The 26716-nt window shown below is 42.1% G+C and overlaps 1 protein-coding gene across 5 annotated transcripts in view; it reads right to left on the bottom strand.

Moving 5' to 3' along the window:
* Nucleotides 1-26716, bottom strand: part of LOC137431711 (unconventional myosin-Ib) — a 246738-nt gene that overhangs the window by 157061 nt on the left and 62961 nt on the right. For all 5 annotated transcript variants that reach the window (XM_078782369.1, XM_068123339.2, XM_068123340.2 and 2 more), the window contains exons 9-16: nucleotides 24238-24344; nucleotides 22372-22507; nucleotides 19950-20068; nucleotides 18385-18471; nucleotides 17777-17842; nucleotides 15416-15520; nucleotides 9226-9288; nucleotides 7726-7926 (exon numbers count right to left, since the gene is read on the bottom strand). In XM_078782369.1, the coding sequence (XP_078638495.1) occupies nucleotides 7726-7926; nucleotides 9226-9288; nucleotides 15416-15520; nucleotides 17777-17842; nucleotides 18385-18471; nucleotides 19950-20068; nucleotides 22372-22507; nucleotides 24238-24344 (884 nt within the window). The remainder of the gene's footprint in view (nucleotides 1-7725; nucleotides 7927-9225; nucleotides 9289-15415; nucleotides 15521-17776; nucleotides 17843-18384; nucleotides 18472-19949; nucleotides 20069-22371; nucleotides 22508-24237; nucleotides 24345-26716) is intronic.

Here is a 26716-nt window from a genome sequence, read left to right as displayed (position 1 = left end):
CCACCTTGTCAGGAGGAAAGGACACGGAGTCCAGGAGCAGCAGGGTACGACTGGGTATGGTAGGTACAGAGAGGGATGGGTTTGGGACACAAGATTTAGAGGCAAACACAGAGTTGAGGCATTCAGCTTTTTCACGTGCGGAGTCAGCTGTGTAGCCGTTTGAGGTAAGGGAGGGGATGGAGGGGGAACAAACACCAGAAACGGATTTGACCAGACACCACCAGGATTTGGAAGAGGGAGACAGATAAGAGAGTTCGGTCTTGAGAACGGAGAGATATTGTTTCCTGGCTCTCCTGAGGGTGGACACACACTTGTTTCGGGCTTTGTGAAAGGAAATGAGATTTCCTTCCGTTGGATTTGCTTTCCAGGAGACGAAGGCAAGTTGTTTCTGGGCAACAGCCTCACCACAAGATTCCGTGTACCATGGACGGGAGGAAGGGTATGACAACTGAAGACGAGATGGGATAAATCTGTGCATGAGAGAGAGCAATTTACTTTGGAAGAATTCCCAGGATGAGTTGATGTCAGAGGTGGTAGAGATGGGAGACCAGTCCAGATGATTGATGGCTGCTTGAAGACCGTGCCAGTTGGCCTGAGTGAAATGCCAGACTCGTCGACGCTGAGCAGGCTCCCTGAGGATGGTCAGAGAGATGTCCACTTTAACAAGGACATGATCAGATGATCCGATCGGAGCAGAAGAAGAGCAGCAGACATTTTCAGGGAAGTTAGTCATAACCAAGTCCAGAAGAGAAGATGTTCCGTTGACTGAGATCCGGGTCGGGAAATTGACAGATTGTGTCAGTCCCAGTGAGTCGCAGAAGTCCTTTGCTGAGGAGCCATGGCTGGTGAGAGAGGTACCCACACCCAGCCAACTGGCATGATGACAGTTGAAATCACCACATATGAGGAAGAGAGAGTTGGGATGAGTAGATAGAAGTTGGTCCATATCATCAGACAGCGAGATGTAGATGGAGTCATCACTGTTTGGTGGACGGTACAACACACATATGAACAAGAGGTGGGAGCGAAGGGGAAGCCGTAGCCAGAGGTATTCCTGGGGGTGAGGTGGAGAGAGTGCAGTGCAGGGCGAGTGAGGAAGAGAGTTTTTGATAAAGATAGCAACCCCGCCTCCAGGACGAGGCTCAGGTCTATCATACCGGAGGAGGGAGTAGCCCGGGAGAGATACTATGGAATCAGAGACATCATAAAGGAGGAAAGTTTCTGTTAAGCAGATCACGTCTGGTTTGACAGAAGCAACCTGTATGGAGAGATCAGTTAAGTTTGAACGAAGGCCCCGGATGTTTGAGGTCCATACCGTTAATGAAGAGGAAGGGGGAGCATCAGATACAGAACAGGGGGGAGGAGGGGTAGGGTAAGATGTGGAAGAGGTGGAAGAGGTAGGGAGAGCTGTTGAAGGTGTGTCAGAGATTTCAGAATAGCTCGGAGAAAGGGAAGGATGGGGCGGACAAAAGGTTTGATGGTGATTGGGTGAGCCACAATGAGGTGTTATTTGAGGAGGGGGAAGAGCGAGGCAGAAGGTTGGGGGAGATGGAGGTGAGAGGTTGAAGGGGGAAGAAGCGGGGAGGACGCTTTGAGGAGGGGGAGTGAGAGGGGGGAAATTGAGAAGCAATGAGGGTGGGGAGATTTGAAGGGGAGGGGTGAGGGGGGAGTTTGGGAGGGAAGGGACAAGGGGAGGGATTTGAAAGGGATGGGATATGGGGGAGATTTGGAGGGGAGGGGTGAGGCAGGAGTCTAGGAGGGGAGGGGCGAGGGGGCGTCTTGGCGGGGAGGGGTGAGGGGGTAGTTTAGGAGGGAGGGGGCAAGGGGGGAGATTTGAAAGGGATGGGTGATGGGGAAGATTTGGAGGGGAGGGGTGATGGGGAAGATTTGGAGGGGAGGGGTTATGGGGAAGATTTGGAGGGGAGGGGTGAGATTGGATTTTTGAAAGTGTACGATTTATGGGAAACGAACATTTATTGCAAAATGAGTTTCTTGTGACCTTCGAGTTAAAAATACGTTTAAGGACGCTGGATGGAGGATGGAGTGCAGGAGAGTTTAGGGAATGTAGAAAAAAGGCACTATAGGAGATGGATATTTTTTTTGGGATGAATTGATTTGGTGAGCAAGTCGAAAGCAGCCTTTTAAAGAAGAAGAAGAAAAAGGTGTTATAAAATATGACGGAATACATAACTTGAGGGGAAAGTGTAAACATTGAAGGTTAATGAGTGAAAACTATCTGGGGAAATGGGGGAGAAACACGTGGTCGAAGAACGAACGAACGAATAAGAATGAATAAACGAATGAGAACAGAGAAGGAGAACAGAGAAGCAAACCTTGCCACTCTTAACACAAAAGTTGTAGAGATAGGTAACCTCGACAAACACAAGAACGTAGTGACAGCTGAAGAGAGCATATAGTGTAGATTAGACCACTGTGGGAAGGCACTTAACTGGATATCCTTGACCTAATGCAAGCTGGCAGGTCCAGATGAACAGAAAAACAGCCAACCTTGGAATCATTTTTGAAACGATGATGTAAGGCTCATGAAAAAGCGTGGACACAATTTGCATTAATGACAAGGACATCAAGAGACATTGACGTGTCCTTACATGCATTGCAAGGGCATTATGACATGGTGGACAATTCAACATGGTATCCCAGCTGTTGGCCTGTTTGGCCTTCCAATCTGAATATGGGCTTTATTGTCAAGATCGTATTCGGATTTCCACAGGTGTGGTGCATTGGGCCACATTCATATGTTCCATCCTCTCCAACATAACTCTACTGGGTCTCCCAGAAGAATGGCAAATCAGTATCCCCATGTGCCATTCTCTATACAGAGTGTTAGTTCTACTAAAGCAATTTCTTGGCTCTGGTTTCAATCGCAGACGGGTTGCCACGATGACGCAGGATACACGACTGAGTGTGCAGGAATATGTATTTTAGCCAGTGTCCGTGATACCTCATCCACTCTTCGCGAAAGACATATCTAACATCCACCAACAAAGGCTGGCAGACGGGACACCCAATTTAACGCCCTCGCTCTGCTGGGTCGGGATTCTAACCCAGGCTTGACGGCTCAAAGGTGAGTATGCGTACCTCTAGGCTAAGATGAATGACAGAATGCTACAAGATGTAATTTGTCATCTTGTCGACACCATGTGATCATTCAGGCCAGTGGACCTCCAATCCACTATTGAGTGCAATTTGTAATTTAAGAACCGGTGACCGTAGTTACAAATACGTAGTAAGAATATCATCGGGTGGATCACATCTTCCGTTAACAAAGGAATTGCATGAGGCAGATTCAAACTTTTTACTTTCCTTTATGTTCACTTCACGTTGTTCTGTCTGCAAAGCAACAGAGATGGTAATCGGTTGGGAATTTGTTATCAGGCTTCCATGCTGCCTGTGACTTTTCCTCCTGTAATGATCGGTATCGGGAAATGTGGTTGGGAACCATGTGGATTTGGCGACAAGTGTGAGACTGCATTGCTCTCTTATCATTTTATTCTCGTGAACAACCACGCCAAGGCCGAGTCCCATTATACCAGAGCAAGGTAACACCAATGACAAATACCTAATTGTCAACTTGATCTCTGCCTTCTGAGCTGCACTTCAAATATGGCAATACAAGCCACTCGGAATTCTCCTGCATTTTGAAATACTTGAAATCGACGTTTGACTGTTCTCTACCAAAGGTCATTGGACATGTCATATTATTTTGATAACTTATATCCAGCCATGATATGTGGCCATTTAATATCCTGTAATGCATTCCTGTGCCCTAGTAACAGCTTAAACCATATTCTGCTATTGGTGAAATCCATTGTCTGAGACACAATGGTCTGAAATTGAACAATAGGACTGTTTCTCGACTATCCGGCAACCTAGCATGCGCCCTTTTCCAGTTTATTCTGATAATTTTCATGGAAACGTAAATCACGTGACCATGCGCACAGTTATCACAAATGGAAAGCTGTGCTTCATGACTCTGTAGAATTGTGCATATATATATCACAAGTTTTGCTGCTGAAAAGTAAAGTTATAGATGCTGGGACTTTGGGGTTTGTTATTAAACAGCCAGGAAACTACTAAAGATCAAGATTGGTATAAAATGGAAAATATCCAAATGCTGGTATGTCTCCATTTGTGTTCCTTTGTGTCAAGGGAACAAAGTGCAAAAAGGGTCAACCCCCATGGGAGCCGCTAATCCCTTCAACTGGATATAAATGCGATCAGAAATGTAAAGGGGATACTTACCAGTAACCACACTATAAGAGACAATACTGCAGTTGAATAAATTAAAAAAACACCTTTAGAGGCCATTTTTTCCCCGCAAGCGGGGGTTGGCCTTTTCGGGGACCGTGGTTGTTGTTGTTTTTCGGTCCCCTTTTTGAAGCAATGTTTTACGGCCGGATGCCCTTCCTGCCGCCAACCCTGTTTGTCGCCTTTTACGACAAACAGGGAATTACCAGTGAACTGGTACTCAATTAGCCGACCTCGGAAGGATGACAGGCTGAGTCAACCCCCCTGGCGTTAAGTCAGCGATCGACCGGGATTTGAACCCAGGATCCTAGGATCCTAAGCTGGCACCCTAGCCGCTAGCCCAACACCAGGTATACTGCAGTTGAATACAAAGCGATATTCAGGAGATCCGCCAGAATGAATGTTGGTGCCAAGTGACACAATTATTTTGAAAGGAAGCGGAAAGGAAGAGGAAGGGCAAGTTAGTTTGTATGAACATAAACACTATTTATGCCCGTGATTTTCACGGGTTACCGCTAGTACGGATTAGTAGTAGTAGTAGTAGTAGACGTAGTAGTAGTACTCGTCGTAGTAGTAGTAGTAGTAGTAGTAGTAGCAGTAATAGTAGTAGTAGTAGTTTGTGTCTCTATTCTCCTGGTAGAATGGTGTTGTTCATCTTTGGGCCTAACCTTGAGTGGCAAATCACACTCTTATCACATAGGAGAGACAATTACTGGTCTCCTGCTGAGAAGTATCACACAGAAGCAGAATACTGTCCTGTATTAAAACAGACGAATATATGGTTGTTTCTGACAGACGCCAGAGCATTTAGGCACATGGTGTGTACTACTACTATTAGTACTAACTAGGGCATGCCCGTACTATATATATATCTAAAATTATATCCCCCCCCTCTATTTACATGAAATGGTTTGGTCCATTCGCAAAGCCAAAGCGAACGGCTTGCGAGTACGGTGACAATCCCCCCCCCCCCCCTCTATTTACATGAAATGGTTTGGTCCAAAGCGAACGGCTTGCGAGTACGGTGACAATCCCCCCCCCATCTATTTACATGAAATGGTTTGGTCCAAAGCGAACGGCTTGCGAGTACGGTGACAATCCCCCCCCTCTATTTACATGAAATGGTTTGGTCCAAAGCGAACGGCTTGCGGAGTTTGGTAAAGAAATCGCCATAGCGTGCACAAACGCGCAGGAAAGCGAAAGAATCGCAAATTAGTTTTAATTAGTTTTCAAACATAGTTTAACGCCAACATAGTTTGCCAACGTGAAATAAATGAATACGCTCTCAAATGTGCCGTCCGAGGCAGAGTCTGTTCGCCACGTTCGGCACACGTGATAGCTCGCTGCTCTCTGATTGGTTGAATCGTTTTTTGGACATAGCTCGCTAACTACTTGTCCGATTAATATGAAACCTTGAAAAGGCACATCCTCGGGTCCCCAGCAATATACCTGGCAAGTTTCAAGTATATCGGACCCGTGGTTGTCGAGAAACAGCGGTCACAGACAGACACACAGAGATTACTGGCATTATAGATAGATGAATGAATGAATGAATGAATGATCGTTTTAAGGCCATTTTTCCCCGCTGGAGCAGGGGTTAGCCTTGCGGGCCCCATGACAATCATGGTTCCCTGTTTGAGGCAATGTTTTTATGGCCGGATGCCCTTCCTGACGCCAACCCTTCGTCGCCTCTTACGATGCGCAGGGATACGGTGTACCTATTCTAAACCGGGGTACACACCGGGATCATTCATCCCAGCAAGCTGGTACTCAATTTGCCGACCTTGGAAGGATGACAGACTGAGTCAACCACCCTGGCGTTGATTCAGCGATCGACCAGGATTCGAGCTCAGGATCCTAAGATCCCAAGCCGGCACCCTAACCGCTAAGCCAACACCAGGCTCAACACCAGAGAGTTGGGAGGAGAGGTTAAAAGTTGATCCATGACGTCAGAGAGACAGAGCTGTAGATGGCATCGTCACTGTTTGGAGGACGGTACAACACACAGCCAAACATGAGTTGGGAGTGGAGGGGAAGTCGCAACCAAAGGTACTCTTGGAAGTTGGGAGCAGCAAGATCAGTACATGGACAGTAAGAAATGGAGCTCTTGATTAAAAGTGCAACATTCAGGCCTAGGACGAAGGATTGTGTTACACAGATATTCGGTTTATCAGCAGTAGCCTGGATTGATAGATGTCAGGTTGGAGCAAAGGCCTCGGATATTTGAGGTACAGATAGTGAAGGACAGGGGAGGAGGCTGGGAGAATGCAAGGGATGAGGGGAGGATGGAAGGGTGTGGGACGGGATGGGGGCGGGGAGTTTGAACCATTAATCATTTAAATCTGAATGAAGTTACTTGGCAGCACAACCTAATCATAAAATCAGAAGGGCGAGTTAAGTGGTTGAGGGAGGAATTGCTTTCGATCAGTCATCTTACGTGACTTACATCTACTATTACATATTACATATATTACATCTACTTATCTACTTACATGATTTACATCAGTCTTACATCTACTATTACTACTACTACTGCTAATCCGCATGCCCGACTAAGGGACGTAGCGACCCCCATAACTGTTGGGTTCCGCCTTCTGCCAACATTCACATGGGCTAAGTCCAATCTCATTGGCACACTGGCGTAACCAAGAGAGTCTTGGGCATCCTCAAGGAATGGCGCCAGGCGGGATCGGGTCAGTAACTATGGTAAAGATTTGTAGCAAATTTCAGGGAGATATGAGCCAATACATGTTCACGTAAGTGGCGGATGTGTCTAAACAGGGAATAGCGTCTCCTTGCAATGTCGACTGTGATCGGGCCGAGTCTAGTGATTTCACAAATGGTCCAGACCCCGTTCCCACCTTTTACCCACAATTTCTCCACATATGCATGTTCTTGTCCTCCCGTTTTCTCTTCACCCCATTCTGTGTCTGTTGATCCCTCGTTCCTCGTATTTTTTTGCTCTTCCATGAATATCATTACCTGTTAAAAGCCATTGTGTGCATCCCTTGTCATATACACTCTCCTGGTTAATTTAATCCATCCATTTAATTAAATCTATACTTGACGCAGTTGCAGGATATATGTGGCAATAATACAAGTTCAAAGGTCAACTCGAACAAAAGATAGATTATTTGCTTAAAATTTACATCACTGCAGACAAGGCAGACAGCTTAGCCCCTCGTCAAAATGATGGCCTGGTCCATGATGCAGCAACTCTTGTTGGCCAGAGATCAAAGGATGGATAGATTAGACAACGGAATTACAATTTTGTCGCCCCATTAGTTTTAAATTTTTATGAAATCATTCGCTTTCATAATGACGAATCTCTGGACCTTTTCTCCACTGAATTTTCGAATCCTTATGCAATTTTGTAGTTTCCTAAAAATGTATGCACTATTCCAAGAGAGAAAAGGCAGAGAACTGATCATTTAGGAATAATAGCAAACAAATTACCTTGCCAGCGTAATGCTGGATCCGGAAGCAGTCGTGCGGCAGAGACATGTCACTAAGGAACTTGGAGTTGGTACACAGTCTGCTCTGGAAATGGCTGTGCTGCGCACACACGTTGTTGAGTTTCTGCAGAAACGTCGAATCCGACACAATACCTGGCCGCAAGCACTCCTCATCCAGCATGGCCAAGATGCCCTTCTGAGTCTAAACAGAGGGAAATCTTGCATAAGTGTCAGAACCAAAAAAAAAAGAGATGTCCATGGCCTGGTTGCATAAAATTCTGTTATCCTTAAGGAAAGATTTACCGGCACCTTAAGGTACGCTGTGAATCCTTAGCGAAGGATTTCCTTAAGGACTGCTGTACAAACAACCCTGAGGAAATCCTCAAGTAAGGATTTCCTTAAGGTTGAATAAATCCTTAGGAGCCGTTGCTATGCTAGGCAACCAATCAGATTAGAGATAAGAAAAGGTGCCTGAAAGCAAGAACACGTAATGAACATGTGATTTAAAATGACGTTTGTTTTATGTTTCATGGGAACCACGTGCTTCCAGACGAAGGGGAAATGAAATGATTCTTTTGTAAAATTCATGAGATTCCCATTGAACATTTTATTGTAATTGTGTTAATTTGTGCAGTAAATGTTTGGAAACTTTCCGAGAATGGTGAAAGTGTGGAATTATGAAAGTGAAACACGAGTGCAAAACCACAAGCAAAATATTGTGGATGTCATGAATGAATGAATGAATGATCGTTTTAAGGCCATTTTCCCCGCTGGAGCGGGGGTTAGCCTTGCGGGCCCCATGACAATCATGGTTCCCTGTTTGAGGCAATGATTTTATGGCCGGATGCCCTTCCTGACGCCAACCCTTGGATGCGCAGGGATACGGTGTACCTATTCTAAACCGGGGTACACACCGTGATCATTCACCCCAGCAAGCTGGTACTCAATTTGCCGACCTCGGAAGGATGACAGGCTGAGTCAACCCCCCTGGCGTTAATTCAGCAATCGATCGGGATTCGAACCCAGGATCCTAGGATCCCCAGCCGGCACCCTAACCGCTAAGCCAACACCAGGATGTCATGAAAGAGTGAAAATGTTATTCAAGTCAACGTCCACTTTGAGCATGGGAGGTTGGTGGTTCGAACTCCAGCTGTCATAAAACCGAGTTTTAAAATGGTTCATGCTCCTTCGTTGCTTGACGCACAGCATTTGAGGATAAAGCATGGACAAGCAGCCATTGTGCAAGTTGTATGGGCCAAATGGCCTTCTGCTACCTTCAAGTTCCTCGTCAGGGAACTAATATTTATTCATTTATTTATATCAATGGGTGAGTGGATTGTAAAAGGCAAATGTGCAGAGTTTTGCATTTAGTCTGCAATAAAATAAATGTGCCTTAGGCAGATACGCTCCATCAGAGACGAAACATATGTTTGCCAGACGGTTGTGGTCTTCGCATCCTGCCCAAAAGTAACAGCAGCAAGGGGCAGCAGTGCAAACTTACATTTTCAATCAGATCACAGATGATCGCGTTGTTGAAGTACTCGATGTGAATCCATTCAATGCCCTGCAAAGGTATCACGCAGGTATTATGCTTTCGGATAATGTCCTTTTCACCAGATATTAAAGTAGCAACATGTACAATGTACATTATCAAACTGTTTGGCCTGTTAGTGTTTCCCATCAGACTCCTCAGACTTATGATGCAGGGAACCTGGGTTCAAATCCCATATACCATATATGTGTTTGTCTCTTGTCTACTAATATCCTTGTAATTCATGTACAAGTACACTGATGGCTCCGAATGTATTCATAGAATGTTATTTGTGCGAGCTCCTCGATGAGCCAATTTGATCATTCTAAAATAATAAAATGTTGTGGAATAAAAAGAATAGCAAAGTAAAACAAGAGCGAGAATTGCTTTGCAATGCATGTACCCTACCGATGAGATATTTTCGAAGTCCATAAAGGGTATAACTGCGAAAAATTAATGAAACACCCAGAAACTCGAACTTGTTTTGAAAATTATAATAAAGCCATGTACCAAGTTTCAGTTGAATATGTTATGGGTATGGGAAAAAAGTATGAAAAACCACAGGTGGGACAGATTGGCAGACAGACAGCAGATGGACAGAGAGTGAACCTATCGTCCCCTCCAGTGAAACGGGTATGGGCCTGATAATGATTACTAAATAATTTAATTGTCAAAACGAGCTGTGATCTGATATCCATGCTTATGGTATTTAAAAGCCAATACCAACAATGACACTTGGATGTTTTTAACGGTAGGGGGTAATATGGTGGCTCAATGCTGTTGGCTCTTCGCTACGGTCATGGCTGGAATATAAATGGACCATGATGCATACCATTTCAAACAACGAACCTGCTTACAAAACCCTTGTGCAGAAGGCAGAAAATGGCGGATAAGTTCCAATGCACAGGTTGATTGATAACTCCCTTTTAAAACAGACTAGGTACAACACAATTACCCAATGAACAAAGCAATTGAAACGTTGGAATTGAAACGAAAGCATCACATGACCTGCACACAACAAAGTGGGGATGACAAGAGGCGAGCTAAGCCAAGGGAAAGAGGTGATGCGGAATGCAGCTTATTGTGACCAAAATGGCATACTTTGTGATAGCAGTCATGCAGAATGAAGAAGAAGATAAACCGGTAAAGTGGTATCCAGTATCAACAAATGGAACATATCGCAAGGGGCGCTCAAAGCTGTAATGCAAAACGAAGTGGGCATGGACTACAACGTGCGTATTTGGAGTATCGCCCGTGCCCAGACTTTGAAAGACCATAGGATATGTGCTGTGCTCTTCAGGGAAAACATTTCCTTGTTGGAGCACCGAATTGGCTACAAGGTTTGGCTAAATATCTAAAATCTAGCTTTGCAAAAGAAAACTTTGTTTAGTTGGTTTTGCAAAGCAATGCTTCTCTCATAACATCTGAGCTTCAGTTTTGATTTGTTCAATTCCCCATCTGCAACCGACACCTCTGTGTCAAATTTGAATCTCGGCTGAAAATAACTGTTAAATCACTCAACGACTTCTGGCGTATTAAGAGCCCCCAATGGTTGCCACATTATTGTCGGGGTCGACCGAGAAAACGTTATTGACCTGTCTTCCCCAAATCCGCTGGCCAGGCTTCATGTTTGAATGGAGGTGGCAGGAACAGGATTTGTCGATAACTCACCAAGGCTTCACAAACTAGATGGTATTCATAGAATACTTACCCCGCACAGTCCCCTTGGTGCGAGACAACTCTTCTGTTTTTAAAGGGTTTTTTTGTTTGTTTCAATATGGCTGCCAGACCGATAACATAATAAATTTACATTCTCCAATATAATTGTTGTGTAGGTCACACTCGATAAATTTCAAACTGATCGTACTAAACGTTGTATTTGTCGAATTATGACGTCATAATTAACGTACCAATGACGTCATAATTAACAACACTTATTCCCCATATGGAGTTCTTTGCAATGAGCCACGTTTCATTTTTTTTTCCATGGAGTGGTTGCGGAGATATAGTGGTGCAATGCTTTTTTTTTTTCAAGATGGCGCCTGTACCACGTGACCTATGACAACATAATTATCATTAAAAATTCTACAAGAGGCGCTCCTATGTTAGAAATTTCGTATCCATCAGACCAACAGTTGTAGACAATTTTTTTTTCATATTGATCGGATCAATCGTTGTACTTATCTAATTATGACGTCATCATGAAGGCACCGGTGACATCATCATTAACATATCGTATTCCCCATGGCGACTATTTGACAATGAGCCATGTTTCAATTTTTTCCCATTGAGCGGGTTTGGAGATATAGAGGTAACAAAGTTTTTCCAAGTTGGCGTCTGTATCACGTGACATATGACGTCATAATTATGAATAAACCTTTCTGCAGATGGAGGCGATCCTGCAGTGAAAATTTTGTGTCAATCGGGGCAACGCTTGCCAAGAAAATGAATTTTAAAAATGCAAACACGCACGTACGCACATAAGCACGTACGCCACACGTATGCACGCACCCGATAGCTTACCCTGATTTTCGCTTCACAAGCGCAGGGTAAAAGTATAGTGGGATATTTAAGGTCCACCAGGAAATGCTAGCAGACAAGACACTTGGGCTAAATGTCCAACCGAGGGACGGCGCAGAGATGTTACACTTCGTAAGTGATGTTACACTTCGTAAGTGATGTTACACTTCGTAAGTGATGTTACACTGCGTAAGTGATGTTACACTGCGTAAGTGATGTTACACTTTGTAAGTGATGTTACACTGCGTAAGTGATGTTACACTGCGTAAGTGATGTTACACTGCGTAAGTGATGTTACACTTTGTAAGTGATGTTACACTTCGTAAGTGATGTTACACTGCGTAAGTGATGCTACACTTCGTAAGTGATGTTACACTTTGTAAGTGATGTTACACTGCGTAAGTGATGTTACACTGCGTAAGTGATGTTACACTTCGTAAGTGATGTTACACTGCGTAAGTGATGTTACACCGCGTAAGTGATGTTACACTTTGTAAGTGATGTTACACTTTGTAAGTGATGTTACACTGCGTAAGTGATGTTACACTTCGTAAGTGATGTTACACTGCGTAAGTGATGTTACACTGCGTAAGTGATGTTACACTTTGTAAGTGATGTTACACTTTGTAAGTGATGTTACACTTTGTAAGTGATGTTACACTTTGTAAGTGATGTTACACTGCGTAAGTGATGTTACACTTCGTAAGTGATGTTACACTGCGTAAGTGATGTTACACTGCGTAAGTGATGTTACACTTTGTAAGTGATGTTACACTGCGTAAGTGATGTTACACTGCGTAAGTGATGTTACACTTCGTAAGTGATGTTACACTTCGTAAGTGATGTTACACTTCGTAAGTGATGTTACACTTTGTAAGTGATGTTACACTGCGTAAGCACCAACCCGGCAGTTTCTTGTCTGTTCAGAGTCAAACCCAGACAAGACTTCTCAAAGGTAAGTGCGCTACCTTTACACCACTCCGTCGAACTTGCAGTGAATCGAGTGCATAAGATAACCGGCTCTGAATTCACCACAGGCTGTAAATACTTGTGAATAAATAATTATTCCCTTAAAGCGCTTAATGTATTCATAGAGGATGATATTACATGAAGGCACAAACAAGCCAAAGCACGATGACTTTACCCTTATCAAATAAGTGTCAATGCTTTAGGAAGCCACTGCTGGCATGAATATCGAATATCGAATGAATAAATCGTTATCAACAAAGTGCTAGTTAGGCTTGGAAACAAAACAATTTCTTCGCATTCTGCATGCAAATGGGCAGGAATGAGCTACGGAACGTTACATACATGTAACGGTCAAAAACATGTAACGTTACATACATGTAACTTTGTATCGAAAGAGGTCAAAAAGCTACGGAACGTTACATACATGTCAGTAAAATTCCAACAAGATGCCCGAAAAAGGCCTTCATCGATTACTTCCGGAATGAATTCTCTTTCGATACCAAGACAGCTCATCCGACGCAACTGAACTGGATTTCAATTCTGGATCTTAATTATGACATCATTTGTCCTCAACAGCAATAATGCTTTCAACATTGATGACGCCCTCCCAACAGACACATTAATATTGGTATTGATACACAGCGCTGATGATTTGTCAATCCACTTTGCCATCGATATTCCATTCTTTATCGTATCGATACGACGCCTTGTCTACCTGGGTATTGCCAATTCGGCTGTACGTTCTTTGATTGCAAAGCACGAGTCTTTCAGAGCCACCTCAATTACAATCACATTGGGTAACTAAGAGACAAGCGAAGATCATTTGGCCCATCATGCCTGGGCTATCTCCACACTGCACCTTTCCACAATGTGCAGGTAACACAAAGCAGGCAATTTAACTAGAAAAACAGCACGAATTTGACTTTGCCAAAAGATGCCGAGGGATCCCTCAACATCCACAACGTAAATACAGATGGGACAGCTGACTTTAATTCCCTATCCAAAGGAGAGCATACTCTGAGATCGATCTGACCCAAATGGGCATTGAACCCAAACTAGACACCTCAAAGGTGAACGTGCTGCTCTGCATAAAGACTGAACACATTATGTTTTTATGCACACCTGTTTTTTCCTGTCATAAGGTATCAAACCCGTCAGTGGACAGTTTTCAGGTGTGTGTAATATTAAAGATTCTGAACATTGTTTGCGGTGGTTTTCATGTGCGTTCTTTCTCTGAAAATCCATGCATATCAACAAGATCGAGACACCCCATAAGTTAAAGTGCTTCTCTCATGGTCTTGTCATCTAACCTTCCGAGAGTTACTCAAATATCATTAAATGCTATAAACATTTTTATGCCTCTGTTGATAAAGTTGCTGGAGGTATTATGTTTTCCGGTTGTCCGTCCGTCCGTCCGTCCGTCCATGATAGGTTTTCGTTACCGCATTAACTTGAGAACGGCTGAAGGGATTTAAATCAAACTCACATCAATCAAGTATGTAGTATGATGTAAATATAAACGCATCTGATAATGGGGTCAAGAGGTCAAAGGTATGGCAGAGGTCCCATTTGGTAAAAAAAATTCTGTTACTGATCTCTCTTGTGAAACAGTGATGGGATTTTGACCAAACTTGGTATAAGTACGTATATATTATGATGAAAAAATGAACTTATTAGATTTCGGCATCAAGAGGTCAAAGGTCAATGGTCATAGGTTGTTTTTTTTTGGGGGGGGGGGGGTTCTTGTTTTTTTTTTGTATACAAGATCGAGGCCCATGTAAGAGCTAACATTGTTCACAAAAAGACAAACTGACACATAAAACATAAAACATATAATAAAGGGAGTGGGAGACAAGATGGAGAGCAGGGACATCGGGAGATCTGTGGGAGGGAGAGGTGTTGGGGGGAGGAGACATGGGAAAGGGGGGGTGGGGGTAGGTGGGAGAGGTAAAAACAAAAAACAAAAAAAAAACATGGACACTGCTCGGACTTCCAGGAAACAAGTCGGTATTAAAAAAAAGTGCATCTGGGGTGAATTAGCGGGGGTAGAAAAGATCAAGGTTTTGGATGGGGGAAGATAAGAGATGGTGGTGAACAGCTGTTTAAAACAAGCTGTTGTTACCACGAACAGCTGTTGTTACTGCGATAACTTAAGAACTGCTGAAGGGAACTAAGTCAAACTTGGTAAAAGTATGTATAATGTAAAGATAAATGGATTAGTTTATGGGGATGAGAGGTCAAAGGTCAGAAGCCCAGTTTGGTAAAAATTCTGTTACTGCACTAACTTGTGAACCAGTGATGGGAATTTGACCAAACTTGGTGCAAGTATACATTATGATGGAAAGATGAACTGATTCGATATTGGCATCAAAGGTCAAATATTAGAGGTCATGTCAAGTAAAATGTGATATGTGAGAACAGCTGGAGGGATTCAAATCAAACTTGGTACAAGTATGTATAATGATGTAATAATGTGGGTGAAGGCATATTGGTCGATTTCGTGACATCAAAGAGTGCCATTCTAGTTTCCAGTTGTTTTTAATAGACTATGAACACAAACTTGTGTTTCAATAGTTTTACAAGTCAAGTTTAATAACCTTGTGATGGCAAAACAAAACTCAGAATGACCCCAAGAAGTTCTACCCTACCCGCACACAGCATATCAACGTACCTCTCGGATGTACTCATCCTGTTCCTCTTTCAGCGTCAACTCGATGAATACTTGCTGAAGTTTTTCATTGCAGTAGTTAATGATGAACTGTTCAAAACTGTTGTCCTGCGTGAAAACAAGATCACTCGATGATCGGCAGTCAAATGTAACTGCACTCGTGAGGATGTCGCAAGTTTCTACAAGCAAAGACCGATGCATCAATAACGGTGCTTCACACTATGCATCAAATGTGGCCTTAAGGTCCTGAGAAGCATGAGAATCAAGGAGGAAGTTGTTTTTAGAGAATGCATATTGTACTGCTATTAAAATTAGGAGTTTGTCCTGCTGAGTGCATCATCGCCGAGGCACGGCAGTCCCTCCGATGAAGCAGCCCCTGTGCATTTAATAGGACAGGAAGTTTGGAATTTGTCGAGGATGCCTGCAATAACGAATTGTAAAGGACCACGTGAAACCATTATTCTCACAATATAGGTTTACCTGGTCAATAACCATGCTCAACAAGGTGCAAAGTGTTAATAATTCATGCAGAAATGTGTGTTGCAGAAAGAGCTTAACTAGATGTGCTGAAATGTTATCAACAAGAAACTGAAAACTCCATGCCAAATGTCACGGAAAAGGCGCACGCACACACGCATACACACACACACACACACACACACACACACACACACACACACACACACACACACACACACACACACACACACACACACACACACACACACATACACACACACACACCATGCAATGAACCATACTCACGTGAGACTGACCAATGTAGGCAAAAAATGTTTCTTATTGTTAGAAAATGCAAGCAATGAAAATTAATGTTTATTTTACACAAATACAGTCCTAGAAAGGGCAACTGCAGTATACTGTATTGTTTCTTATTTTATGGCTACTAGTGAGGTACCCGTGCTGGGAGGCCAGAAGCAAACAGACAATGCAGAAACGGCGAATGCTAAAGCATGAAACCAATAAATTCCACATTACTGTAGCACACTCAGTCGCACGTCAGATATGGACAGCAAGTTCGTGAAGGACTTCCATGAAAAACGTACCCGTTCGCAAACAAACAGGTACGTGTGTTCCATTCCCAGTCAATGGCGAATCTGCATATGGTGATCCGCGAATTCACGTTTAGAAAGTAGAAACCATCACAGCATTCCGTCATTCACTTTAACTTGATATCTCTTTTTTCATTCTAAACAGCATAACTCCAATCACAAATTAAATAACATTATATAAAAAATAAACTTTTAACAACATTCGTGACATAAACAAATATTTAAATCCTGATGTGAAGTTCCGTATGGTTGGGTGAACACAATTACGAATTCAACATCGTCATTGTATTCACTCAATTCCAATCATCAATTGATACTTTAACAAAACGATTAACACGATTAACGTTTAACGATTTAACATTACGATTGAATGATGGTTGTATTGGGATATTATCAAACCCGCGCATTGCCGTCATCTGTCCACTTCCGGATTCGCTGTAGGTTCGTAATTTTCATCAAAATCGAAACAGTATTTGTAGAATTTCAACAAAAGCCACATCACTGTTCATATCGGTAAATATTATTCCATCGTGTTTGGAAAAACTGGAAAATTGGAAAATTTGGAAAAATCGGAAAAAAACAATATAGCCTATTTTACTCAAGGGAGTCCTAGGAATACCCACCCAAAATATCGTTGCGATCGGTTCAGCCGTTTTTGCAGTACCTTCGAACGGACAGACAGACGGACGGACATTTGGTGAATTATAGTATAGTATTTTATAGTATTTGGTAAGGCAAGATGAATAAATTCTGTAATAAGTTAAACAAGAATGAGAATTGCTTTGCAATACATTCCCTTACTGGAGGCAATGAACGTTTTTTGTTTTTTTTTAATTCAACATTTTGAAAAATTGATGAGACGCCATGAAACTCGAACTTGTTCTGTCACTTATCATAATAAAGCCACGTACCAAGTTTCAGTTCAATATGCTAAAGGGTATTGAAAGAAAGTGCAGAAAACTACAGGTGGGACTGAGAGACAGACAGACGGACAGACAGACCGAGGGCAAACTTATAGTCACCTCCGGGTAGGGGACTAATAAAAGAAACACTCATCCTCTATTCGAGTGAATCTCCAATACAACTTTGCGAATTTGAACACAAGTATATTAAATAGTGGGTTTTTCTTATTTTGAGTGCTCTTTGAATACATTTTTCATTTTTCATTTATACAAGCCTTATAATTTATTTAAGCAAAAAGTAAAATCCACAGGCAATACCCCCCCAGTTTAGAAACAGTTCAACAGTGGAAATATCATCTCCATTAAGTTTTGGCATGCTGACTTAATCTTACCTCAAATATTTCAAATCCGTAAATGTCCAGCACTCCCATGACCTTTCTTCTGGACTCACCATGTACCTGGTAAAAATAAAAAACAAGTTTGAGTTGACTTGTAATACTCCATTGCGAATCAGTATACAGTATATTAGCAGTTTAAATAATCTATATATTGGACCAACACCGAATAAAAGTTATATTTGTTCCCTTATAAGGAACTCAAATGAGGGAAGAAGCCATTAGGTCAATCAATCCTGCAGTATGGTTGCCAACCTATGGCTGTTTGTCCATGCTCTATTCTTTTAAAATGCTGAGCATCAAGCAAGGAAGCAGCACGTACGTACCCAAGGGAGAGGGAAGAGCGATTCATGACAGTTATGTGTGAAAAATGAAGGAAAAGTAGATGGGAGAAAAGGAGGAGGGAGAGGGTCGAAGTAAGAAAAGGGGGAGGGAGGCACATAAGGAAAACAGCAAAGTGCAAATAATCAAAAGCATTTCTGCCGTTTTTTGCATACATCCCATAATATACTGATAGACCCGAATGAGACCGAGTATATAAAATGAAGATTCCCTTCCCATTCATTCACGTGACTGCCAGCTTGTTTGCTTCGCACACACGGTACCTTGATGCTTTTGTTTATCCTGTGGACTAGCCAAGAGAACAGGCGGCAGTACAGGTTTTTGCAGAGAGCATCTCGCGCGTAGCACGCCTGTGTGACATGGCAGAAAAATTCATCAGTATGATGTATCATGTGGTTTTCATTTCCATTTAGCTCATATAACATCTGAACATGAGCGCATTAACGTAAACAATGAGGTAAACCAATAGTCATGGAAAATCATCCTATGATGTGACCTGATCCAAGGGACCTATTTATATCTCAGTGGAGATGAATTGCTGCTGAAAGCATCTCATGTCAATGCATACACTGGGCGGTTTACCTTTTCCTTGGCAGGTAGCCAGGGGAAGAGTTTTGGATTTTCCCAGGGTACCGGAACAAGATGGTGAATTATTGGCGCTGAGGAAGCGCCTTTAGCGATTGTCTTCCAGCCAGTGTAACGCTAATTCCTGTCATAGCAATTCGGAGATCATATAAGTGGGCGTGGCAGTTCCTGATTGGTTCGTGTTGGGGAACGCCTTCTCGCTGCCGACGTGACGTAAATTCGCGCACGCGCACTGGTGATTGGCGCTGAGGAAGCGCCTTTAGCGATTGTCTTCCAGCCAGTGTAACGCTAATTCCTGTCACAGGAATTCGGAGATCATATAAGTGGGCGTGGCAGTTCCTGATTTGTTCGTGTTGGGGAACGCCTTCTCGCTGCCGACGTGACGTAAATTCGCGCACGCGCACTGGTGAAGCTTACTCGATCCCATATTACATGTACTTTCATTGCATACAAATTATACTTCCTCCTAGAAATTCCATGCCCGAACCTCAGCGCAATCCAAGAGGATTCACTTGTTTTCGAAAAACACTGTGGGGTTTTCAACATCTACAGGTGAGTGCTAGCAGAAGGGAAAATCAGTTTAATAGTCCCTTTAGAAGGAAAGTACACTCCTCGAATCAACACCGGTAGTTGTGATGCTCAAGGATGACAATCTGTATTATTATTATATTCTATCTAGAATGAAAGTCAGATAAAGACTCGATCAACTCATGGACTAAGATATCAGGAAGAGCACCTTTCATTACCTAAGGCACCGAAGGTGGATGGAGGTTATGTTTTCACCTCTGTCTGTTTGTCTGTTTATTTGTCTGTGAGCAGGTTATCTCCAAAAGTTGCGGACAGATTCAGATCCGGATTTGGGACCAGATACAAGATATATAGTACAATGTTTCAAAACATTATGGATGGATTCAGATGAAACTTGGTGGGCAGGTTAGGTGTGTGACAAGGAAAAATTATTTCGATATTCATGAAGAACTGGATCAGGAAGGATATCCGATAACTTTTTTTGTAAGTGATTCTTCACCAATGAGAGATGGGGACAAAAACGTTAAATAGCATGATATGTCAAAAAAACGTTGTGGGCGGATTATGACAAAACTTGGTGGATTAGTTAGGGAGGTGACAAGAACAAGCCAATTCTATTTTTGTTAAGGTCTGGATGAATATCCAGCATATCAGTGGGATACAAAACATACTGTTCAGCCTGGCGGAGGTATGCGCTCTACCGAGTACCATTCACCTGCGCTATGTTGAGCGTTGTAGAGACACGATCTCCACGAGCCTCGACCGTGCGAGTCGTCAGAGCTTTCACCAACACCATGTCTTCCAGGCCCATGAGATCAGAAACTTCCAGCAGCTCTGATAAGAAAAGCATGCCTACACCTGTTAATAATAAGCAACACGCAAAGTGCCCTAAAACCTGACAAATATTGTTTAACATTAAAGCACGTGCTCCTTTCTCATTTTGTTTATTCGGAAAGCTTAATTTGTACCAGGTTTTGTATCTTATAAAAGGCTGACAAAATATCATGTTTATTCTGACCCATTACAGTTCCATAACTAGAAAGAGCAATCAGAGATTTCAGACCCTCACCAGGACGTGTTTTTAGTGGTTTTTAAGACTTTTGTGTTAAAACAAATATGGCGGCCGAACCACATGACCAATGACGTAATCATTTTTTTTCTCCACCAATTTATCCCTAGATGCTCAAAAAATTTCATCTTCATCAGATGAAGTTTTGTACTCGTCGAATTATGACGTCATAATGGAGGCACCTATGACATCATCATTAACATATGTTATTCCCAATGGGGAGTTCTTTACAATTAGCCATGTCTCAATTTTTTCTATGCAGCGCTTTCAGAGATATAGAGGTGCAAAGTTTTTCGGTTTTTCCAAGATGGCGCCATACCACGTGACATATGACGTCATAATTATCATAAAAAATTATACAGGTACAGTTGCACCTATGGTGAAAATTTCCTGTCAATCGGACCAAGGGTTGCAGAGAAAATCATTTTTATTATGGATGTACAAACAAAGAGACAGACAGACAAACTAACGGACTCAAATGCAATACCCTCTCCTCTGGCGAGGGTAACTAGAAAGCATCTGAAAATGCAAAGCCCGTCTGCATCCGTTTGTATTCAAACGTCTTTATCTTCTTCTTCCATATGCTATAAATAACGAAAACAGTTAAAAAATACAAAATGAAAATTGATGATTTTATGCAGCCTTGACCTTTGAGCTTTAGATCTAAAAAAAAAAAAAAAAAAAAAAAAAAAATCAGCTTCTAGATTTTGATTGGTGAACCAATTCTGTGACCCAATACGCAAACTCTTAAAATTTCAGGTCAATTGGATGAAAACTGACGATTTTATGCAACGCTGACCTTTTACCCTTTGATCTAAAAAAAAGCAATCAACTCCTACCTTTTGACCCGTGAACCAATTCAGTGACCCAATAAGCAAATTATATAAATTTCAGGTCAATCGGTTGAAAATTGATGATTTTACACAACCTTGACCTTTGACGTTTTGATCTAAAAAAAAAAAAGCAGCTTCTAGCTTTTGATCGGTGAACCAATTCAGTGACCCAACATGCAAATTCTTAAAATTTGAGGTAAATTGAATGAAAATTGATGATTTTAGGTGGCTTTAATCTTTACCCTTTTGAACATTTGCAAAAATTATTAATTTGCCTTCTCTGTATTATCATAATAAAGCTTTGGGGAAAATTTGATGACAAAACACAAATGGTAAAAAAAGGTTACTGCCCGGACAGGTCCACGTGTACACACGTACACACGTGCACACGTGATTACAAAACCCCGTCTCCTGCCGTGCAGGGGAGAGGCTAATAACAGAAGGAAGAGGACAGGAAAACTAATTTGTTATCACTTCTAGAAAAAAATTATATGACAATATCTAATTGTTTTCTACCATCTATTCTCCAACATTGCTCCCTCCGCTCTCTCGGTCCTCTAACTCCAACCTTCCCACTAAGAACACCCCCCTCCTCAAGCAACTCTGGGATGCATGTGTTTTTCCAGTAACCCTCTCCTAGTTAAACTTCCAAAACCCAGGGTGACTGCACACCTCAATTCCTTTATTCCTCCCTCACTTCTCGTATCCATGGAACCACCTTTCATAGAACATTTTGGCAAATTTTTCCATCTAGGGGTTTAATCAGGCAGTGCACCACCTCATGCCACTCCCACCCTAACCCATGACCTATATTAACCCTTACTAACTCAACTCTTCTTATTCTTCTCTCTTTTCCAATTCATTTATCACATTCCACAACATTACCAGTTGTGCCCAATCGCTGCCCCACTACCCAAAATGTCAATTGACCCTTGCTCTTGACTCCATGAACCTCACTCTTGTAGTAAAATTAATTTTCCATGAACCCCCCCCCCCCCCCCCTCCTTTGCCCTATTTAATCATTTAGAATGTACAGCTCATTATCACTATGAAAAGTGATGCAGCTAAGAGTGGTGTTTCCCATCTATCGATCAAATTAAAACCCACATATATGATACACAGATACTATTGAGCGAGGTACATTCTCATTTCTTGAAAATTCTTCCTCTCCATTTCATTTGTTTTAACTGCTCGTAGTTTCTGTGCGATAATGCCGTGTAGGTAAACAGACTGACCCATTGAGTTCTGTTGTTGGCTCTCTTCTTCCTGTACTTTTGACAGCTCCACGTTGCCAAGTTTGAGCACGCACGCCACCAGCTCGACGCTCTCCCGGATCTCGCTCGCCGCGAAACCAATTACCTCCATCGCTTGCTGGAAGGCGACACGGCCACAGATGCAGGGCATGCTTGCTCTAATTCACCATCACCCTCATTGGAAACTGACATTTAAAGTCAATCAACAAAATGTCAAAACTGCTATTCCTCTGCCTGTTGTTTTAATAAAAAAAGAAAGAAAAAGTTTCGTTTTCCTACCACAATACTTTTACAACTTTCACCATTTTTTATTATATATTTTTTGTATACATAGTCGAGGTTCATGGAGGGGCTAGGACACAGGATTGATCAGGATGTAACAGAACAAAAGAACAGGAGAAACAGAAGGGAAAACACACCAAGAGCAGGGTTAAGGGACAAAATAGAGGAAGACTTGGATAAATAAGGGATATAGGGAAGGAAAAGGGCTAAGGGAGGACACAGGGCTGGGGAGGTGAGGTGGACTAGATGGATACAGCTGCAAATTCTCAGTAAGGAAGACAGGAAAGTTGGAAAAAGATGGGCTTGGCATGGAGTTAACGAGGGTAGAAAAGATCATGGTTTTGGATAGGGGGATGATCTCTGAGTTGGTAGGGAACAGCTGACTTGAAGACCTGGAGGGAGGTTGTTTTCCTGCATTAACAAATCATCATCTTTGATGATAATCCTCAGGGAACACAAAATTCTGAAAACTTGGGAATGGAGCACACTATGGATCAAGTAGCTGTACCCAGTGCAATTCATCAACAATGCACACAAACGCACAACATTACGGGAGTGAAATCTTACAATACACCGGCTGGAACACAAAGTGGTGCTTAGCCTAATGAATGTGTGAGAACCATCATCTTCCCTCACCATTTAGGTTAGTCATACCACTGGGGCAACCCCTTCACCTCCTCTACACTTGCAAGGCCTGCCCCGTGTAGGTAAAGGACTCAAATCCATGTAGCATCCACCAAATGTACTTGATAAAAAGAACAAATATTTGAATTCAAACAGCTGGTAGGTTTTGGAATCACAGCACTTTAGTGCAATATAAAGTGCTGGTGAAAACAACAAAATCAAATGTTAAAAAAAAAATCAAACAATCAACTAGATATCTGTGATCACAAAGGGATCGACAGCAATAAGCCTCCCCCAGCTTACCCTTGGTGATCGCCTGCGACTTACCCGTGGCCTAATCCAATGATGGCATATTTTGTTCAGACCACAAAATGACATTGACCTTCAACATTCACGGATAGAGTGTAAATAAAGAAAATGTGTCCCCATTTACAATCTATCCATGAAGCTCAAAATCATGAAAATCGGAGGAAAATTATTCACGTTGTGATCAAAAGGGTGTTTTTTGTTAATTATGTCACAATTGGAAAGATATGAAGGACATGGAACAAATATCAGGTGCACTACTTCACAATGCAGGTGCACTATTATGATGCAAGAACATCTTGAAGGACAAATGGTCTTTGAGATTACGCATTGGCAAAATTGAACGATGCCAAGAAAATAATAATTTCAAACCGACATTTGACTTTTGAGCTTTAACTTGGAGGGGTATGAACCATAAAGTAAAGAAGAAGAAGAATCGCCTTTAGAGGCCATTTTTCCCCACAGAGCAGGGGTTGGCCTTTTTGGGGCACCGCGGTCCCCATTTTGAAGCAATGTTTTATGGCCGGATGCCCTTACTGCCGCCAACCCTGTTAGTCGCCTCTTGCGACGCCCAGGGAATTACCAGTGAACTGGTACTCAATGGAAATTTTATTCTGCAAAAAACAAAAAACAAACCTGAACAGCAATGAAGTTTGCTTCGTCATTGTTTCCCTCAATGTGAATGCAGTTTTTGTGGTTCAAGAATTTATACTTGTTTGGGTCTTTCACAAGTTTCAGGTCAGCTGGAAATAAAAGAAGACAGAAATGTATCCTGCTCTCGGTAATTGTATACATGCAGCTACTGCGTATAGAATAAAGACTCATGCTGATTGTTCAATGTAAAACAAAGACCTGCTTACACAGCACACTAGACAAAAGAGTGAAATGTTGGGGGTGAGCCCAGATATTCCAGAAATTTATCCAAAACCTTCTCGAAATTATTTTCCTCTGAAAACTTATCTATAAAAATATATTTTCCTTCAGATTATAAAAGTTCATAATGTCACAGGATTGCTGTTGCTGTTTCTTTTCTCTGGCTTCCTGTCCTATCAAATCCCAGGCCATCTCATCACCTGTCTGTGGCAGGTACATCACACCTATGACCTATGTGGGCTTCAGTACCAGCTCCATTCCATCACAGAATTGTTGCTGTTATTGTTGTTCTGTGACAGTCACATCCTATCAAATCCCATATGATCCCATCTCCCATCATTGTTGGATTTTTCCCCTAGTTTGAAAAGAAAAAGGGGGGTTTGACCAATTTTACTCCCATTCAATCAATATGGATGCAATTTACAGTGTTTATAAAATTATATCCTACGTTGGTCATCCCGATGCTGATGATGATCAAATGATGTCCAATACAGAAATTAGACGATAAAAGTTTGAGGATTCTCAGTGGACTCCAAAACAATAAACAGGAGTGTAAACTACAAGCACACATACAGAAGTTGCAATGAATAGCAAGGAAGTGAAAACGTTTAAAAAAATACTAAACAGATGATTAAGTGAACAGGAAAGAGGTCAATACAAAGCAAAAAAAAAAAAAAGCATTCGTCACTTTTATACATGATCACTGCTAAATTATCAAGCAACACCATTGGTGTTTAAAAGTTTCCAATGTGGAATAACAATAAAATAAAATGGTTTACGGTTTACCCCATGTGTTGGCTCTTAAAAGAGCTATTTATATTCTTTAAACTTTAAAAAACAACTCGAAAGCAAAATAAAACTTGATGATATTCATAGAATACGTACCCTGTGCAGTCAAGTTGGTAGGAGCCAACTCTTCTGTTTTTGATGGGTTTTTTCTTTGATCCAATATGCCAGACTACGTGAGCGATGACATCATAAATTTATATAATCTAATATAATTGTTGTGTAGATCACGCTCAAGAAATTTCAAACTGATCAGACTAAGCATTGTCCCTTATGATGTCATAATTAAGGCACCAATGACATCATCGTTAACAACACTTATTCCCCATGCGGAGTTCTTTACAATGAGCCACGTTTCAATTTTTTCCATTGAGCGATTTCAGAGATCATAGAGGTGCAACGTTTTCGGTTTTTCCAAGATGGCGCCTGTACCATGTGACCTATGACGTCATAATCATCATTAAAATATCATAATACCTACGGTGAAAATTTCGTATCCATCAAACCAACAGTTGCAGAAAAAAAGAATTCATACTGATCGGATCAGTACTTGTCAAATTATGATGTCATAAAGAAGGCACCGATGACATCATCATTAACATATCTCATTTCCCATGGGAAGTACTTGACAATGAGCCATGTTTCATTGTTTTCGATTGAGCCGTTTCAGAGATATAGAGGTGTAACGTTTTTCAAAGATGGCATCTGTACCACGTGACATATGACATCATAATTGTGAATAAAAAAATTATACAGGCGGAGGCGCTCCTATGGTAAAATGTTGTGTCCATCGGACCAACGGTTGCCGAGAAAATTGATTTTTTAAATGCAGACACATACACCACACGTACAGAACCAATCACCTAACCCTGCTTTTTGCTCCCGAAGCGCAGGGTAATGAAGGAAAATAGGTCTCAATGTTTCGGGCAGCATGCTCTGCCTATCAACAGGAGGAAGTAACTGGAACGAATGGGAGCAGAGTTTATAAGACCTGCACACCCCCCATTGGCTGTTTATTGTGGGGTGCTGATTGGTTGTTCACGGTGTGTTGCTGATTGGCCATTGTGGTTTGTGCTCATAATGGTCCATTGTCGTCGATGTGTTGATACCTATGTTGGTAGGCGTCTGCTTGGTAACGAGGCAGAGCCAGATATCGCTAATGGGTAGCCAATTTTCTTGGTGGATCGTGTGATGTAAATGTATCTCCCTGGCCTCTCTGATTCTCCTTGTGTGACTGATGGACGTGCGACGTTTGCCGTCTGTCCATAGTATGCGTGGTTCTTATAAACCCCGCTCCTCAGTTCTAATAAACACAGTTCTTATAAACTCTGCTCCCATTCATTACAGTTACGTCCTCCTGTCGATGGGCAGGGCATGCTGCCCGAAACGTTGAGGCCTACTTCCTTCATTTTCTTTTGCCTTGGAGGTATTTTAAAGTATAAAGAATACACATAGC

The sequence above is a fragment of the Myxine glutinosa genome, chromosome 7, assembly GCF_964187855.1.
Source record: "Myxine glutinosa chromosome 7, kmMyxGlut1.1, whole genome shotgun sequence".
Classification (NCBI taxonomy): Eukaryota; Metazoa; Chordata; class Myxini; order Myxiniformes; family Myxinidae; genus Myxine; species Myxine glutinosa.
Note: the sequence above shows the minus strand (reverse complement) of the source record. Positions and strands in the feature narration are given on the sequence as shown.